This window comes from Charadrius vociferus, unplaced genomic scaffold (genome assembly GCF_000708025.1).
Source record: "Charadrius vociferus isolate BGI_N301 unplaced genomic scaffold, ASM70802v2 scaffold46, whole genome shotgun sequence".
Taxonomy (NCBI): Eukaryota; Metazoa; Chordata; class Aves; order Charadriiformes; family Charadriidae; genus Charadrius; species Charadrius vociferus.
Genome location: NW_009648710.1, coordinates 781,357 through 799,989, shown reverse-complemented (window position 1 = coordinate 799,989; position 18,633 = coordinate 781,357). Strand labels below are relative to the sequence as shown.

General features: G+C 46.2%; 1 protein-coding gene across 1 annotated transcript in view; it reads right to left on the bottom strand.

The window, feature by feature from the left end:
• Positions 1-18,633, bottom strand: part of SYT17 (synaptotagmin XVII) — a 41,878-nt gene that overhangs the window by 19,014 nt on the left and 4,231 nt on the right. Inside the window, exons 2-5 of the mRNA XM_009886606.1 lie at positions 16,242-16,264; positions 14,714-14,862; positions 9,425-9,573; positions 8,378-8,997 (exon numbers count right to left, since the gene is read on the bottom strand). Coding sequence (XP_009884908.1) covers positions 8,378-8,997; positions 9,425-9,573; positions 14,714-14,862; positions 16,242-16,264 — 941 coding nt within the window. The remainder of the gene's footprint in view (positions 1-8,377; positions 8,998-9,424; positions 9,574-14,713; positions 14,863-16,241; positions 16,265-18,633) is intronic.

Below are 18,633 nucleotides of genomic sequence, written 5' to 3'. Positions count from 1 at the left end.
CCATGCAGGCTTTAATTCCTAGAAATTCAGGTACATTTGGACAGCACAAATTAGGAAACTAATTAGTGATGTTATTACCTGCTGGGAAGAGACAATCAAACAGCTCCGGCTGCAAATACCAAACTTCTGGCAGAGCCAGGAGGAGGGCTGGCACTGGGCAGGGATGTAGGACCGTTCAAGTCATCCCCAGCTTAGAGTGCTGAAAATCCACATGAAGATTTGGGGTAATTACTTCTGGATTCGTCCATTGGTGGAACCCGTTGACCTTACCCAAGACCTGCAGGAACTTCCCCGGGTCCGGGAGGAGCGGTGAAGCTCAGCGAGGGAAGGCAGATCTCCAGGCTTCCCACACATTTACAGTTATGCTCTGTTTTTAAAAAAGTGCCCCACATTGTACACTGACAAATCAGACGGGGTATGTAACACCCACCGAGGCACAGGCAGGAGAACCAGGGACCTACCCCCACCTGAATCCTTCCCAGCACTGTGCCCACAACCCCCACAGAGATTATTGAAGGAACCAGTATAACATAACCAGTACGCTGCTGCCTAACCCACAAGTCTTCCGCAGGTGAAGGTAGCACTAAATTCCTGATTTCCCGTAGGACCTAACCTAACATGGATATTGGCACCTCTAGAAAAATGTTTTTGACTATCTGGGCTTAAATTTGAGCGAGGTGAGATATAAAATGCTATACTCTGTAAGTGTGATCCACTAAAGTCAGGAGACAGACTGCCACAGGCTTTAACGAGTCTCAGATCAGGCCTAATTTCCCAAATCTCAAGAGCACCTTCTGCCCCTTAATGCTTTTCAAGCGTGCCCAGGTTTCTGTTAATTATTTTAAGGGAAGGAACATACAATCCAACCCACAGAGGCCACGGCAGGATGTGTGTGCTCAAAGCCAGCAAGAAAGCAGCAGCCCGGCTGTGGGCAGAGCACCAGCAGCATTTGCAGCGATAACAAAAGGTGTTTTCAGGAGGAAACCCAGATCCCCGGATAGCTCACCTCCCCGTACGAGTGACTCAGCCTTTTCAAGGCACTTAACTCGAGCAGTGAACTGCCTCTGATCTTATAAATGCATTATTTCTAGCTTAGCCGCAAGGATCTAGGAAACGCGCTCCAAATCCTGCCACGGTGCCTGAGGGGATGTCAAGCACTCGAGAAAACGTGGCCAGCAGCCACCTCGCGTTCCTCCCCGGCATGTCGGACTGGCACCGCTTCCACCATGCTGTGCTGCACCACGCTCGCTAGCTTTCCCCTGTTCTTTGGTCACTTGTCATCATTAGCAAGGAAGCAAGGAATTAACGGGTTGCTCCAAGAAGCCCAAGGCACAAGGCGTACCTCCTCAGGTTTTAGTTCCCCATGCTTTCCCTGACAAGCTCACACCACGGCGTACCTTTGGTGATGTGACAGTCTTGCTAATAAGACACGCTGGTGGCACAGCTCGTGTCAGAAGATGACGATGCAGACAGAGCTGCAGCTTAATGGACTCGCCGTCTCAGCAGGCAAAACAGAGCTAACTGGGGAGCACCGCGGGGTCCACTGAGAGATGGAGAAACAGAACCCTTCTTGTCAGGGATCAGGCAGGAGACTCAGCTCAGGGAGGGACAAGAGGCCACAAAGGTCTCAGGTGGTTCGTGGGGCCACAGGAGCTGCCCAGGCTGCTCCTCCAGCCCACAGACCCACTGAGCTCACCTGCACCTCGGAAACACCCTGTGCTGCCATACCCATTGGCCCCCATGCCCATCACCTTGTCTATGGGCATCTTCGTCAGCAACGGTGTTAAGACACATGTCGCTGGGGGACGGCAGGCACACAGCATGGCTCCTGTCACACACTGGAGCCTCCCCAAACCTCAGACGCACACAGGGGCTGAGCTGAGAAGAGGGATGCAAGGTTATGCATGAGAGGTGTCATCAGCACACCGTTCGCCACAGGGAAAGGAAGTGCCTCAATTCTACTTTTCATCAGGAAAGTAAAACGCTGTTGGTTTTGCCTTGAATGTTTTGTTCACAGAACGCAGTGTGCAGAGGTGCCCCTCAGGCACCGCCGTGCAGAGGCATCATTTTAGTTGTCATTATTATGCTGATAACGCGCTGATTTGTGCCGAGATCCCAGATGACCCTGGAAAAGCAATTTCCTGTTTGATGAGGTGCCGGAGTGACACCAAGCCTGGGATGTCTGAGACTCTCCTGAAGCTCCGATTAACATTTCACTCCCGGCGGTTCCTCTCCACAGTCATATTACACAGCCAGTCGTTTGGATTTGCAGCCTTGGGCTCGCCTGTGATCCAGAACCTTCTGCAGTCACCGTTTGGCTTGAACCAGACACATAGAAGAAGTGAATGTTTTTTCTTTTCGGAAACACAAAGAGGCTACCTCAAGGGAAGAAGATTTTTTAATTAATGCCATTTGCACATCTTGTTTGGATCAGGGCAATTCTTTCCTCATGGCCCCCCCAGACTGTTCGCCGTGCATTGCTACACCACCAGCACAATTCTGCAGCTGAAACCCTCCCCGGTTCCCAACGGGAACCAGAGCACATTACATCAGCACAGACATCTATGCAACGCTCCTAATGAAGTTTCAGATTGATTTTCCTCCTCAAGGTTATCTGTGATGGTACCTCCAGGCACATTAGAAAACTGATGGTTTAGAACAGTTTGCTCTAACAGGCTTTCTACAGCATCCTGTGACACACAGCAATCCTTTCGGGAAGGCTGAGCCATTAAGGACCAGAACTTGAAAAAAAAAAATGTACTCACCAATGGATAAGAAGAGTGTTACCTACGTTACAGGCATGGAGTAGATGCATGATGAAAAAAGTCACAAAATCCCTTCTAAAGTCTAACTGGTTTTGCATCAGTTTAGATGGCCATGAGAAAGCCTCTCCTGTGCAAAGGTCTTCGGGAAGAAGAATTCCTACGAGAGGTCCTGCCCATGATCCCCACCACCCCCTCCTCTGGGCTCCTCCTCATCAAAATACACCCCACAGCATCCTGGTGCTGTGCAGAAAGGGCAACGAGAGAACAGCACAGAGGGGAAGAGATGAGGTGACCAGGCTGACAGCTGGAGGCAGAAAAGACAGATAAGGATGAAGAAGAGAAAATGATCAAGAAGAAAAATTTCTCAGTGCTGGAGCTTTTAAGACTGGAAAAGGAAAGAGACAAAAAAAACACTGAAACAAATCTGGGGGGAAAAAAATAAAGATACAAAGTGAAAGAAAGATGGTAGAATGTCATATGCCAAAATACGACGACAAACCACAGGTTAAGAGCCAAAAATATTGTCATCACGACAGACAAGCATCCATCACGGCAACCTATCACAGTCCCCTCAACTCCAGGGACCTGCAGGGTGGTGGCATCCCACCTCCAGCCAGGCTTTGCCCAAGGCATTTCTCCCGCCAGACACAGGTAAGCTGCCAGGTTGATTTTAACACCCTGTTAATGAGCAAGCATATCCCCATGTAACCAATCCATGTTCATCATCAGTGATTCCACATCATTCCTTTAATTAAGCAGCCACTAAGCCTTTAGACAACTTAAAAAAAAAAAAAAAAAAAGGAAGAGAAGGAAAAAGCCCTGACAACATTCACTTTCATATTTGGTTTCCCATGACCGTCACGAACCTGTACCCCATTCCGCACTGACACCCACAGCCTTGAGTCAACTGCTGTGCCAACTCTCTGAACCACGTCTCTGCCTGTCCCATGTTTTATGCCTGTACGAGAAAGGGAGAGATGGGTGCTGGCATTATTTTCAATTAACACACTGTGCTACCAAATGCAAAGCATCGTCCACGTTCCCCAAGGGTGGCTCCTTCTCAGGGCTGCAACGGGTAAGCCAAGGAACACGGGTGCCAAGAGCGAACCTGGTACACGCACAGCTGGAGGCCTCCAAGCCACACGCCATGACCACCCGGCTGCACGACGGAATTCAATGTACTACCCAAGAGGAATGCTCCAAAATGGGTCGTTACCTGAATTTCAAACTCCCTTCTCCCTTTTCCTTCCCAACCAAGGCACGGTAAGAACAACAGTGCAGCATTTGTTGTAGACTTATCCCTGAGATGGGAATCAGAAATAGCAGAGAGCTGCCATAGCAAAACCACTCCATTTGCGGAGTACATACCATTTTGAATGTAGAAAGCTGACAGCTCCTTAAATGACTGCCATTCCAGTGCACTCATAGTATAAAGTTAAAAAAGCAAGTTCAATACATACTCCCTCTACTATAAAAATGGCTTAATTTGAGGGGAGAAGGAATTTTTATGCTATTTTGCCACCAGGACCAGGCAGGTTTTTTTTTCCTCTTGCGGAATGATCTCCAAGCTCTCATTACTGCTGGTCTAAAACATTTATTCCTGCCCACTCAAATCTGCCAAAAGAGAAATGAATCATATGTCAATAAAACTTGGGGTCCTGAACATGTGTTTCAGAATTAATCTTAACGGCGAAATGTGCGAATCTGAGCCCAGCTATAGCAAGGCCTGCCAACTTCATTCATGGTAATTAAGCAAAGCCGCACACATTCAAGGGGATATTTAAGGAGTGCAGAGTGTTCCTATGGGGACTGGACTCAAGAGCTACTCCATGAGCAGCTACTGTGCTTCAGAAACACATTAATTACCCTGCAAGAAAAAGCCTCCCAGAACTACCAGGGATAAAGAATTTGGCAATACCTGCACTGACATTTTCTACGAGGAATAAGGCCTTCTGCTCAGCTGCTGGCTCTGATGACACATTGGACAGCAGCTCGACTGTGCCTCCGCTTTGGACTCAACCGCCCTAAGTGCTCAACACACGATCCAAACTAAAAAAGCACTTATGCACAGGGACAGTCTTTTGCCTGAAGCTTAGCATCAAGTGCTTTACGGCACTGATTTCTCAAGGCTGAGAGGAAAGCACGTCTCTCGGGCCACCCATTCCTGACACCACGAGCACGGCGATGCTGCACAGCCCGCCTCGTTACACCCAAGGTAAGTTCTTAGGCTGTTAGTTAACAAGCAACTCCATGAGGTGGTAACGAAGATATTCTGCTACTAATGACAATGGGCTTTCACCCATTGAGGAGCTGTACATCCCACCCACAGGTCTAAGGAGCTTATCCTGGTCCAGCTCCCAGTAGAGTCAACGGAGTTGTTGGCTGCAGAAGCTAGACCATGCCTCACCCTGGGAGAAACCCACCCATCCCTGCCGACACCGCATGCACCAAAAGATTGCTGACATCCCCCATCTTTTTTAGCAGGGCTCACTCGTGCTGGCACAGTGTCTCATCTCTGGGCTTGATGGGGCACAGTGTAGTGGTGGGACATGGACTCAGCACCTGACTTTATCAGCACACTGCATGGACACGGCTTCCAGGTGGACGCAACAAGTGCAAAACAGATGTTCATCTTAGCCAGTATCATTAAGGCCACTTTCTCTGCTCGTCCACAAACATTGCCCCATCCCACTCCCACTGCTATGAAGAGAAAACCTTCTCTACACCTCCTGCCATCTGGATTCACTTTCCTCCATCTCTCCAGCTCATCAAGTCTCTGTCTATAAATGCCAGTTAAAAAAAAGTAAAAAAATCACATATTTTGTGTCTTTCATCTTTATATATCACGTCTATGCCTGCCTGTTTTTCTCTCCCGCCTGTTACTGGTTTTCCAAGCACCTGCTTCAGCATTTTCTCCACCACAATCTTTATCGCTGGGGGGGTACTGCTGCCAGCTGCTGCTCCGTGACAGAGCCTCGGGGCAGCCAACCCAGCCTGGAAAATTTTCATCGACTCATGATCAGAACCGACTCAGGTTTAATTCAACAAGAAACTCATAAAGGCTGTCCATCCTTCAACTAATCAAGCAAAAAAGTGAGAAGTATAAAAAACATTGTCAACATGTCAAATCTATCGTTCCACGGGCAGTATCTTCCAACTAGCAGTCAAAAAAACCCTCACAAATTTCCAGCACAAGTATCACTGTTATTGAGAGACATTAAAATGTAGGTTTTCAAAGTAATAAGCTTTATTGTTTTACTTCTTCCAGGATTTATTTCAACCCTTTGATCAACTTTAATCACTACTAAGAGAAAATACACTTCATTCAGTGAACTTTAAAAATCTTATCACTGAGAAAATATGGGAAGATGATGCCAAACATCCTCCCTGGATATCCTAGTACAAGTTGCAGTCTGTCAGCTAAGGCCCGGCCAAAAAGAACAAGTATGAGAAGACCAAAAGAAGGCACTTCAGTAATCAAGGTGCGAAGGCTTTTTTGCTTAAATTAAGTTTTTCCATAAGATAGCAAGGCTTGCAAGGTTAGGCGTACCCATTCAAAGGGAGTTTTCTCTTTTTCTCCCTCCCTTTTATAAATATCAGAAATGCCAATTTCTGCACAAATAATTCATCTGAATCCTGGGGAAGCAGAGCACTGCTGCAAACAGCAACAGCTTTCAATGAAACTTCGGAGAGGAAGGGAGGAAGGGCTGGCTCCACGCTTGGCACACGAAGGCAGAAATGATCTTGTCTAATCAAGGTTTGTATTAGCTGTGGAATGAATCCGTGTTACTAATAAAGAGACACATAATACAGGGAAGTATTTATCATACAAAAGCAAAGAAAGCGAGGGGAAAAAAGCAAGGCTGCATGGTGTAAATCACAGGAGGATAACGGGATGCAAAGAGGAGAGCTCTGTCCTCAGATACACAATGCAGAGCCTGTGATGAACCGCAAATACCAAAAAGAAAAAAATTGTTGCAGGCACTTGTAAGACATTTGGGAGGAAAGGCTCAGGCAGCGAAGGGAGCCCGGGAACATCTGTCCTTGCTCATTTTACTTACGAACCATTCCGTAACACAGCTGTCCCCTCACCCCCCACTACCACTCCACCAAGCAGAACAGATCCCACTGTCATGAAGACATGTCCTACATAAAGACACGCTCAGGGACCTCATGATTTTGACTTGTGCACAACTTTCAAAACTTTCCTTCTCCCATGAACAATGTTCAGGCTAATTCCATAGTGCTCCTACTTCTATTACAGCAAACTAGCCGGCTCTCTTGCAGTTATCAGGGGTCTTGATCTTCTTCTTACACACTGCAGAAGGTCTGAGCAAGAGGTAAAAGTGCTCTCAGCCCCTCTGCACACAGAGACGGGGCAAAGCCGAGTCAGAGACCTGGCTGACTTCATATAAAAACACTGCTCAGTGGATTTTACTTCCACATGTGTCTGATCACAAGTTTCCACTCCAAATCAGACTCTCGGACCCACACTGTAAATCAGCGGTGAGGTCAATGATTTACTGTTCATCTCATCTAATACCTCTGACTATGCCACCCTTTTTCTGAACACATAAAAATCAAAGAAAATGTGAACCATCCAAGTTCACATAGGGGTTTCACTCAGTGAAGGCTCTAAAACTTAACAATTGCAATCCCAGTGCTGGGAATTAATTGGGAGAGGCAACCCACAACCCTGTTATACCAACCCTGAGTGGTACTCCTGTGCTGAGCACAACCGTTTGAGATGCTGCTCATACTACACTCTAAGCTTGGCTTTTTACAGCGTCTTGTGCCTTTAGCTATGTGGGCAATACTGCTAGTAGCAAATCTGGTGGCCAACTGCCATTCCGGGTTGCAAAGCTCAGACCTTCCCATTGAACAGCTCTTTCCCTGGCTGGCAAGGAGGCGGCACTGACCAAGGCGCTTTCCTGAGTACAAACGTGGAAGCACACAGACCCTCTGCATCTTCCCTTCCCGTCCCATCGGACAGTTAGATCGAGTCCAAAACACACACTCAAACTCGCACACACGCAGCGTACCACTTGCATCAGCCAAAATCTATGGCAAGTTTATTTCCTTTAGGGACATGATGAAAATAAAATCTACCACTACCTTGCAATTTTTTACTCATGCATTATGCCACCAGTCTGTAGAGATTTTGTCTTCGATGCACTTTATTGAATCAAATCATTACTGAATTGGCACTGGTGGTTCCCCTCATGTCCCCAAAGCACAGTCATGTTAACAACCGCAGGAGTGACCCAGATAGGACAGTGTCACTGCAGTGTCTGGCAATGGATGCAGGTCACTGCAGTAACAAGAAAGATCTTCCAAAAGGTGCAGATTTCCAAAGCAGTCTTGAGATGTTCTCATTAAAGCTGACATAGGATCTTTTGTCATGCCACCTCCTTTGAAGACAAAAGACAGCTCCTCTACCTCACAGTATTAGGTAAGACCAGTTATAGGCCCGCATTATTTCAACCCAGCAGATGCTGTATTAACAAGATGACAATGACTAATTAGAAACCACATTACTTGCCAACAAGCAAAGGAACCACACAAAAAAACAGCGAGAAAAATTGTGGCAATAATCTGATAAATTCTGTTACCTGAGAACTAGGCACAAGGGCTTTCCACCAGTGTCCGCCTTTCACAAGGTCTACATCACTCAAGGGCATTGACACTTTGCCAATAACACAATGGCGTGAGAATTTGTCAAAATCCACTACGGTTAAAAGCAGAGTTCTTCTCTGGGCTTCTAAAAAGGGGATTTCAAATGTGTACCTCTCTTCAAACACCGGGTTCTGCGTTTTGCGTTTCACTCCGGTCTGCTTGGAGTTCTTCTGATCTGGAAGAAGGCAGATCTTCACGTAGGGGTTGGAGTGAGCCATGTCTTGCCTTGAACCGTCGTAAGAAATTGGAGGTGGCAGATCTTTAGCCTCAATGACTCGCACTATTAGATAATTATGCAACAGATCGTACTGCGTGCTAAAATGCAGCATGCCCAGTTGATACTTCGATAAGATCTCCTCATCTGTCAAGGAGTCCATATCATCGCTATTCGAGTCAAGAGAGTACAGTCTTGGTTCAAATTTTCTAAAATAGTCATCTGGGGTATAGGTTTTTCGCAGGATAGTTGGTTGAACTATTTCTTTCTTAGCTCCTATAATTCCAAACTCGATAGGTTTAATGTCAATTAATGGAGAACTTGGCCTCCTCGACTCTAAACCTAAACAAGAGAAATGCACAAATAGGATTGTTAGAAACTCAACCGAAGCCAGTACAGGTGCAAGTCAACTTGTGCTTCTTTGGGTAGAGCTATTCTGTGTCTGTGCAATGCCCAGCACAGCAGGCTCCCCAGTGGGACTTTTCACCATTACATTGCCAATAATCAGTAGCACCCTTAGTTACGCTAAAGTGCAAGCTCAGCTACACTTTCCCTCCCCGTCCCTTTTCACGTGCAATTACCATGCATATGCTTCAGCAAGAAAAACAGCGCTGGCCCCTTCCACTGTGTTCCTGCAGAACAGGATGAGATTTTAATCAATGTACCTTCAACTTGACTTGATTCCCTGTCTAAAAGATGAAAGAGCAAGCCCTACAGTTTGATTTTCTTCCCCACAAGAATTACATTAAAGTTGGAAGGACGACCTTACTTGAAATCCGCCTGGTGAGGCTGTAAGTGGACCGTGATGCATCTGAAGATGATCGCCGTCTGTCAGGGGAAACATCCTGAAGAGTGGGAGGCAGCTCACTGATTGTATTATCAGAGTCTCCATCTTTGTCCTCATTTTGGCTGCTTATCCTGTTATAATGAGAGACCTTTGGGTGATTCAACCCAGCAAAAGGAGTATACACAGAATAAAAATGCCTTCTGATATTCAGGGTCTAATCTTGGGTACGCATCCCTGGACACTGCAGGGTATCTCCTCATCTATTTGGCAAGCAAAAGACTGAGCAACTGACTTCAGACCTATGTAAAAAACAGATTCTTTATCTTTCTGCCTGTCTTTCAAACAGTTATATCAGTATTAGAGCACGACACAGGCCACACGGGCACGTGTGACTAAGACCTTGATCAGACGTATTATATTTGTCTTTAAGAAAAAAAAGAAAGAAAACTCAAAAAGCCACAAACCACAAAAACCCAAACAGTAGCTTATTGTTGTACATTCACAGCTATGCTTTGGAAGCATGGCCTTCACTAGGAACGAACCAGCATGAGAAACCATCACGCTCAGACATCTCAAACCTACCACGCAGCCCCCTCAGCCAAACATTGCTTTGCAGGTACACCACTAAGGCTTCAAAACTTGATCGTAGAAATACAATTCATTAAGGGCTATTTATTGGCATGCCTTTTTAAATAACTGGCTGCTTTTTATCCGCTTCTATAAACCAGAGGTGATTCTCACAAGAGAGTAATTTTACTGCCCAGGCGTCTCAGTGGGAGCAGGGAAGTCGGCAGGATCTAAATAACAAAGCAAGTTTTGATAAGAGCTGTAGCATCTGAGAAGACTCAACAGAAGACTGGCATCATAAAGAAGTCTACGCGTAATTTCCATTCCAGTTTGTTTTTTTTATATATATATATATATGTGGTGTGTGTTGTTTTCATATAAAACAACATTCTGTTTAAAAACCTCAACATGTCACAGCTGCGGTGGCCCTCAAGAGCCGTCAGGATCTCCCAGCCTTGACTGAGAGAAGAGCAAGAGCTGACAGTAACAACTAGGGGAGATAAAAGTCTCCAACTGCACGTCCAGAGGGGAGTGGATGCCGATGGAAATGAAACCACACAGTGGTACGTGATGTGTAGTGCATCATGTAAAATAAGCTTTTTGGTTAACCCATGAGACAGAGTACTCCAAAAAACAGCCGCAGATCACAAGGAAAGCGTCAGCGTGAAATGAGCAAAGCAAAGGGGAATACAGTATGAGTTTTGCTCCTGATTCACCCTTTCTGCACGCATGGCTCGGTTGGGTATAAATGAAATATGTTGAATCATTTGCTTTAGTAACCAATGACTGGAGCAGAGCCATAAATATATTCTGCAAAAAGCAGTAAACTCACAGAAAAGGCCCCCCAAATATAAAATAGATTTTAACTGGAAATTCTTATCCAAACCCACAAAGTTCACAGCAGGATCCATGCAAATCTCACCAATTCACAGTCACGCAACTCATCCACATTAAAAAAAAAACCAACTCTGTTAACAATCAAAACCAAACCCTATGCTAAAAGGGGCATATAATATTTGCACAACTCTGCAGCCCATTAAAGGTAGTCCAAGTCATGTGGTTTGACATATAATCAGTACTTGGAACACAAATAGCTTTTTCATGCCTAAATGCGGGTCTACACAATCACAGGTAGCATTTGGATATACTCGTGTTTGAGAAGCAAATGCACAGAACGAGAAGAAAGCCGGGCGAAGAGGGAATCAGGAAGGGAGGCATTAAGGATGTTCTACAACGGGTAAACGTAATAGTGAGTTAATAACATACATATGACCTTTAGTAAGGAAATTGCTACTGAGCCACAATAATTTTTCCTCAAATAAACTTTGGCTCTGGTTAAAGCAGCTCTGTTTCTGTTTAATCCGAACCTTTGGGAAGAAGAGTTGCGTCCTGATTTCAATTCAGTCTCACAGACCGTGCACGGTCTATCTTTGGGGTTTACGGAGAATATTCAATAACAGGCAGAGCCGACACACACCCTCCCTCCCAGCCCATGTCTGCAAAGACCAGGATGCAACCACTCCTCATGAAATAACAAGAAGCCACCATGCATTCAGGTCAATACAATTAGACTCACTTCAGTTTAGATTTTTTTTTCCTAAGTTGCCAATGTAAAAAATTCAGAAAGTGAGAAAAATCAACAGTCTCCCAAGAGGAAGGGCTTAACCTTGCAGCTTTAACGTTCCCTACTGAATTTCCAGGACAATGAGGTGCCTCATAGCTGCCAAAGGGAAAACCTACAGGCAAAAAGTAAAGGATGGATTATTAAGCACGGGCAATGAAGATGATAAAAGCAGTTTTCCTCTGGGAACTGGGTGGGGAGGTAAGGAAGGGACAAATTGCATTCTGCGTTACACCAGTGTCCTGGGGCCATGAAGAAGTGGCAAGATGGAAAGATCTCAGCTGAAAACCTAGATCTATTTTTAAAACACTTTCAGGCTGCGAGCAGGGAATACAATAAATTGATTTGCTCCCAAATTCAATGCATGCATCTAAACACAGAACATGGTGGTGTCAAATCCTTCTTCCATTTTAGGGGTTTCCAGGCAATCCAAAAGCCCCCTTTTCAAAAATAAAAGAAAAAAAAAGGATGAGGGGTCAATTGGTATACGCAGATCTGCGAGCAGTTAAAAACATACCTATTAAACACCTTATTCTGAGACCAATTCCAAACTCTTACTGTGCTCACACATCTAACTCCAGACATTGTTTCCTACCTCCAAAAACACACATAGAGATTTAAAAGATCAACACAGTGAAAATAGAAATCTTCTTCGGCTTCTGAATTCTGAGCCAGCAGAGGATGCATGGGATCGTTTCCATCTTAAACCTGCACACACAAAAAGCATGGCCCTCCTATTGACCAACAAACAAAATACACCGTTTCTGTCCCCTGCCTTTTACTCTCCTTTCCTCTTCATCTTCCAGACTCCTGTTCCTCTACAGGCTCATTTTGTCTCCCTCTCCTCTCAATCACATCCCCTTGGCTCCTTTCCCTCTCCGTGTCTCCTCTGCTCTCTTTGCCCTCCTCACTTGACTCATTTCTGGGTTCCTTCACCATTTTCCAACAAAGTCACCCTGGAAACTTAAAGCATCACCATCTTTCCAGGCCACCATCCTAGGTCCACCTCAGCTCAAGAGAAGGAGCCAGCAGCCTTTGCAAGCAAGCAAAGCCTGAGATCCAGCTTCCACATCAGCATGTGTTAACAGGTGTTCTTGCAGATTACAGGATTTGCAACGGTGCCAGAGGAGACAGTGTTCAGTGATCCTAAGGCACGGCAGCATCCATGCCTCCTCGCAAAACAAAACTACTTCTCTCGTGTGCCCTCTTCTTCGGTTCCTGCTGCCCCTCTCAGGCACTACCTCTGGGAACTCACCTTCTCTCAGCTCTAGAGTAGAAGAAGGAGACCCTAACTGCACCAGATCACCTGAAGCTGGAAGGAATGATGGATATGTGACCTAGGCTGGGGTCCCATGGGTCCCTACCCCGGGCTGCCAGCATGAGAACGTGAAAGCGCAACATGGCTGAAGAGCTGGGCTTTTTTTTTTTTTTTTTTTCAAGAGCACATTGTCTTCTGCTTATGGCCATTCCAGTAAGTTAATTGTAGAGGCTTTCAGATGGAGCAGGACTGGGGGAAAACAGCACAGGCTGGAGAGAGCATTTTATGAGTCCAAAGGTCTCCATGTTCTCTGCCTGTGGCAAAGTCCAGCTCATCTGCAAAGTCACCATACATCCCAGTTTTCAGATCAAAAGAAGAAAAGAGCTTCAATGCTTACAAAGCCCCTTTAGCCAGACAGAAGGATCCAGCAGTCAAAACTACACCATGGGACAATCCCCCCACAGCCCCAAACACACATGATGTCCCTTCTGCTCCTCAGCACACCAGAGAAACCCTGAAGCATCCTCTCACAACAAGCCTAGCTACTTGTTCCCAAGTATGTAATTGTTCCTGCAGCAATCTTTCTACGTCTGATACTGCAACCTCATCACTGTGCTCTCCTGTGCGCAATGCTTTCCTATTTAGCATTGATTTTGTTTCCATTTCCCATTAATTGCAGGTGAATCCATTTCTGGATTCATTTCCATATCAGACTCTTAAACGTGCTGCTCCACATTTAAAACCCACTCTAACACATCTTGAACATCTCTATTTTTATTGCTTCGGTATTAATTACCATCCTATTCTACATGGATTCAAAAGAGTATATAGCCAAGAGTGTGATTTAAACATGAGACAATTTATTTCATGCAGCACCAAGAGATGGACCTTCCAGACCTGACGCAGAATAACAGTAGGTACCCACAGGAGCATATAAAATTAAGTGAGTGCCTCAGTGCGTAGGTACCAACTTCTGAGCATCACACGATGCACTAAATAAGCATCTCCTGTGCCACAGCTTCTGGACACACTGAAGCTGCGTCCATCAAATGATCTGCTCTCACAGAAGACAGCCCAGCCACCAGAGCAACCACTAAATGACAGGAGACCTCTGCTCCCTTCTTGGTTTCACTGATGCCTCCACAGGGTCACCTCTGTGCTGCAGATTCCCAAACAAGAGGGAGGGAAGACTTCACTGATTTTCGTTGTAATAGATTTGCAAATACCTTAATCAAAGCCCCAGATAAAACCTGGCGCTGCCTCTGTTGTTCTTTAATGATTCAAGAGGAAAACCTGAAGAGTACTAAGATGACGCAGGAGATCAAGTCTTGCTAAATGAAACTTTAAATGATTTTCCCCTTTAGAGCACAGAGGAGGTACACCTTTCATCTGCCTATACGATAACCACCTTCACACTAGGATAAGAAACTATTTCAAAACAACCTCATCAGCATTTCAGCTAAGTTGAAGTGCTCCAAAGGGCCGGTCCATTTGAAGAGGAAACAGGACTGAAGATGAAAAGCATCTTTAGAAAAGGGTGCACAGCTAAACCAGTTATGGGCTTGCTATGCTAGCTTACAAAACAACTTCTGCCTCACCCATTAGAAAAGTGTTTATAAAGACTAACCTGACTATTTGAGCTAACAGGGCTGCCCCTTTTTCACTTTGCCGTTGAGCAGCCTACGTTCCCACCCTCAGCAGGAGGTTCCTCCTTTCTACATGGCATCCTCTGAACGTCCTATCCCCATTTCGTACCAGTACTCTCATCACAGCTGAGCAGCCCTACTCCTCAGTTAAAGCTAGGAAATTGTGCATCTAAACTTACAGCCAAGCTGGAGTTTGAGCAGGAAAAGGTCCCAGGATTTCAACTTCATCTTCATTTGTTTGACAACAGCTACAGTCGAAACACTTCTGACAACAATTTCTACAAGTCCACCGGCACAGCAAGAGATCCGAGATTCTAGCGAGCAGCCCCTGAAGCCATTGGAAACCAAAGTACAAGATTACAACCCATCCATAGCTATTGAGAAATAACATTCAGCTGTATTTATGTTTGGGTTTCTGCAACAGAACATTAAGAACTATATTTATTCCATCTATATCAACAGACAAGTGCTATGCAGTTACCAGCCCAACTTCACTGATGCTGTAACAAGGCAGGAAAATAAGCATTCACCGCAGGTATTTTCCCTCTAGTAGCGATGTATTATTATGTAGGTTGGCAAGAGGGCGATTTGCAAAACACTATGGCACAGCAATATGCTAGAGTGAAAACATGCTTATTCTTTCACACACATCAACAAACTAATAGATCGGCAAATGTACAACAAAAGGAATTAAAAACTGAAGGTAAGTGAAAGCTCCGATTTAATCCAGCAAGGGTCTATTTAATTAACACAGCAACCAGAACACATTTTGTCCCTGTAGATGTATCAGCACATCGTATTTGTATGATCCATACGCACACAGCATCACAGTCCAACAAACTTGCCACTTAAATGGATCAGCAAAAGCACACTATCCACATGCCTCCCCTCTGCTACAATGATTAATTTAACAAAGAACCTTCCATGATTTTTTTTTTTTTTTTTAAGAAGTTACTTGACCCAGAAAAGTATTCCATTTCTTAGGTTTCCAGCTGGCACTGTCAGCATCACCTGTAACAGTGCTCCTCTGCTGCTACAACCACCCCAGCGGAGGGGCAACAGGCTGCTGCCCCATTTCCACGCCGTCCCTATAGCCTCCCCTCCACTTCAAAGCTCTGCTTGCTTCAAGAGGAGCAGAAAGCCAAATCTTAGCCCATTTCCCACCCACGCCAGCTCCAACTTCTGCAGTTGGTAAGAAGGCTCATTAAGCAGCACAAGGGCACTGCTAATAAAGGGCATCGCTCCGTAGTCACGGGGGGCAGACACGCAGCTGCAAGAGCACAGCACGTGCGCATCCAGGGTCGAATCGCTTTACGATTGTATGTGACCTTGAAATGTTCCTAAGAAGCTGAAGAAATAAAGCACGTGAGATTTTCTCCGTCACTATCCCCCAAAATACTTGAGACACTCGCAGTATTCACAAGCGTGCAGACACAGGGCACTATCACACCACGCAGAGGGGTTTCCTCCGAGGAACACAGATCTGCAGAGGAGGTTCCACGGGAACATTTCTTTTTGCTCCAGTAAAACAACACAGTTTTTTCCATAAACAAAATCTGAACATTGCAAGAAAAAAAAAATTACCAGCCCAAAATGCGGTGCATTACTTATATCTAGGACATCAGTAAAGAGTCAGAAAATACGAGACAATCCCCTCAGGATGGAGCAAGGAGACAGAGCGGAGAGTGAATCATCAGATTAACTCACCTCATTTATTGGTTCCAACTGTCCTTTTAGACATCCAGGATGAAGCAAAGGGGAACAAAATGAAAAAGACAAAAACAGGTTAGCAATGCTCAAATAACTTTAAATTTTCTGCCATGACATGCCCTGGCCTGGGATGAGCTTGGATTTCTGGCAAGACAGGACCTTGTAGATGTTAGAGGAAGGAGAGGTCTCCTGACCAGGCACCAGCTTCCCCTGCTTCCAGTCCTTCCCCACCAAGCTCCCTCTGCTCCTCCTTCCCCAGGAGCCAAATTCCCAAATCCACCCTGGGAGCATGAAAATCCTGCTCATTGCCCCTTGCTAATAGGAGATCCCATGCAACCACTTATTTTCTTTAATAACGTGTCTCTAATTGCAGCAACTACTTGCTGCTGACAGCAAGCCACATCCAAATTTTCCAATTAGATGCCATGGTGGAACAAAAGGCTTTCATCCAGATTCAGCCGATATAAATGCAGTTTCAATGCCAATTTGTTAAAAGTAACATTTCTAGGAAGGGGCACAAACTCAGAATACTCTCCATTATGTACATATCACTCGAGGTAGCTGGGCGTCTTTAGTATCATCCTCACATGTGACTTGAAGCATACAAAAAGAAAAAAAGTTAAGTGCTTAAAACTTGAGTCACGCACTCCAATTCAAAAATCAGCACTACAGCCACTTCCCCCAAGCCACAGAGAAAATCTACGGGAAAGGAAGAAATTATCGCAAGCTAGTGTTTTATTCACAAAGCCACCCTTGGAATATTCTACTGGATCCGCTTCATTGGTAACTGGAGATGTAGTAGCATTTCAGTTGCCTGCTGAAATGGCTTTCCTATCATTTTCTGTCTAATGTCTACGAGTTTCCCAGCTGTCCTGGCTGTCTTTCTACAGAGAGAATCCCCCCCAAAAAACACCAACAAACAAAATAAAAAACAAACCACACCAAAAAAAAACCCCACTCTTCTCTACTATTCCACATGTAGAAATCAGCTTCTAGCTTTATGCTCCTGACAGGGACAAGAGCAGCCTTTTATAAAGAAGCTGGGGTGCAGAAGTTGCCTTTAGTTCCGAGAACTCTCCCATGGACCACGTTTCAGCGGAAGCCTCCCTTTCAAACTTCTCGGAAAGCAGCGCTTGGCAAAAAGACCATCACTTGTTACAAACACAATTTAAGAGACTGGAAATGCTGCAGTGCGATGTGACAAGACAGTGATTACCGGATACCCATGGACCAACTATTCATGATGGTTTAAAGGGCTTTATCATCCCCTGTTAACGCAAAGATGCAGCCAAAGCTACAGTGGTTTAGCAAAGCTGCAACAAGAGTATTTAAATTGCTCTAAAGTGAAGCAGCTGGACCCGTGCCACATGATGGAACGCTGTGACACGTGCTGTGTGAAGGAAGTGACACTTCCCAACAGCCCGCAGGGACACGCGGTAGGCTTGTGTCAAGCGGCCCTCCTGGTTACAATCGGCCACCAGTGATGTGAAACCCCTCCTGCGTGCCACCAGCTCCACGAGCACACGCAGCGCTCCCACAGGCACCGTAACACAGCACCTCTGTGACCACCCACAGATCTCCAGCAGAAAATGGGAGGACAGAAATAAGAACTAAACATTAAAGTGCAGAAGAGGTAACAAGTAACCAGGGCTATAGTGGGTTCAAATGCAGACGCCCACGACAGGAGAGCGAACACCACCAGCTATGTGCATCCACCTGGCTCACACCGCGCAGCAGGGTCGGAGCTGGGGAAGGGCAGAGGTTTAGGGAAGGATGCAACAGGCACGGGGGGATCCCAGGGAGCAAAGCTGCTGCGAGGTGCTCAGCACACCTGGGAGAAGGGCTGGGTGTTGGGGAGACGCCGTCATGTCATCACAAGCCGGCCGAGCAGAGGACAACCCAGCAGGGAACCATCAGCCATGAGTGAACCCTAGTCACGGGCAGACCATGTCTGCCCCAGGTGCATCCCCTCACCTGCAGCCGGTTGCAAGGCAAGGCTGCAGCCCCGTTCCACACCTTGCTGAGATGGCCCAGTCCCCCCAGTCTGCCCGAGTCCATGGGGAGGGCTGCCCCCTCCAAAGCAGCACAGCCATGGTCACAAACAGGCCAAGGGACCACCTACAACATCTTGCCACAGCAGTGTCCGCGGGGATGCTGCAGCAGGGTGGGGTCCCCCCTGGTGACAGACCGTGTTGTGCCCCCCCAGTTACACCCCGAGGGAAGGCTCACAAGCCCCATCACAGAGGACACCGCAGCCTAGGGACAGTGGGGACCCCCAGCCACACACCCGTGGCTGGCATCCCACCACCCTGGCATGAGCAACACCACAGTGTGGGAGCAACGGAGTGTCCCCACCGCCCTCGTCCCCACCCGCCGCGCACACGGGGGC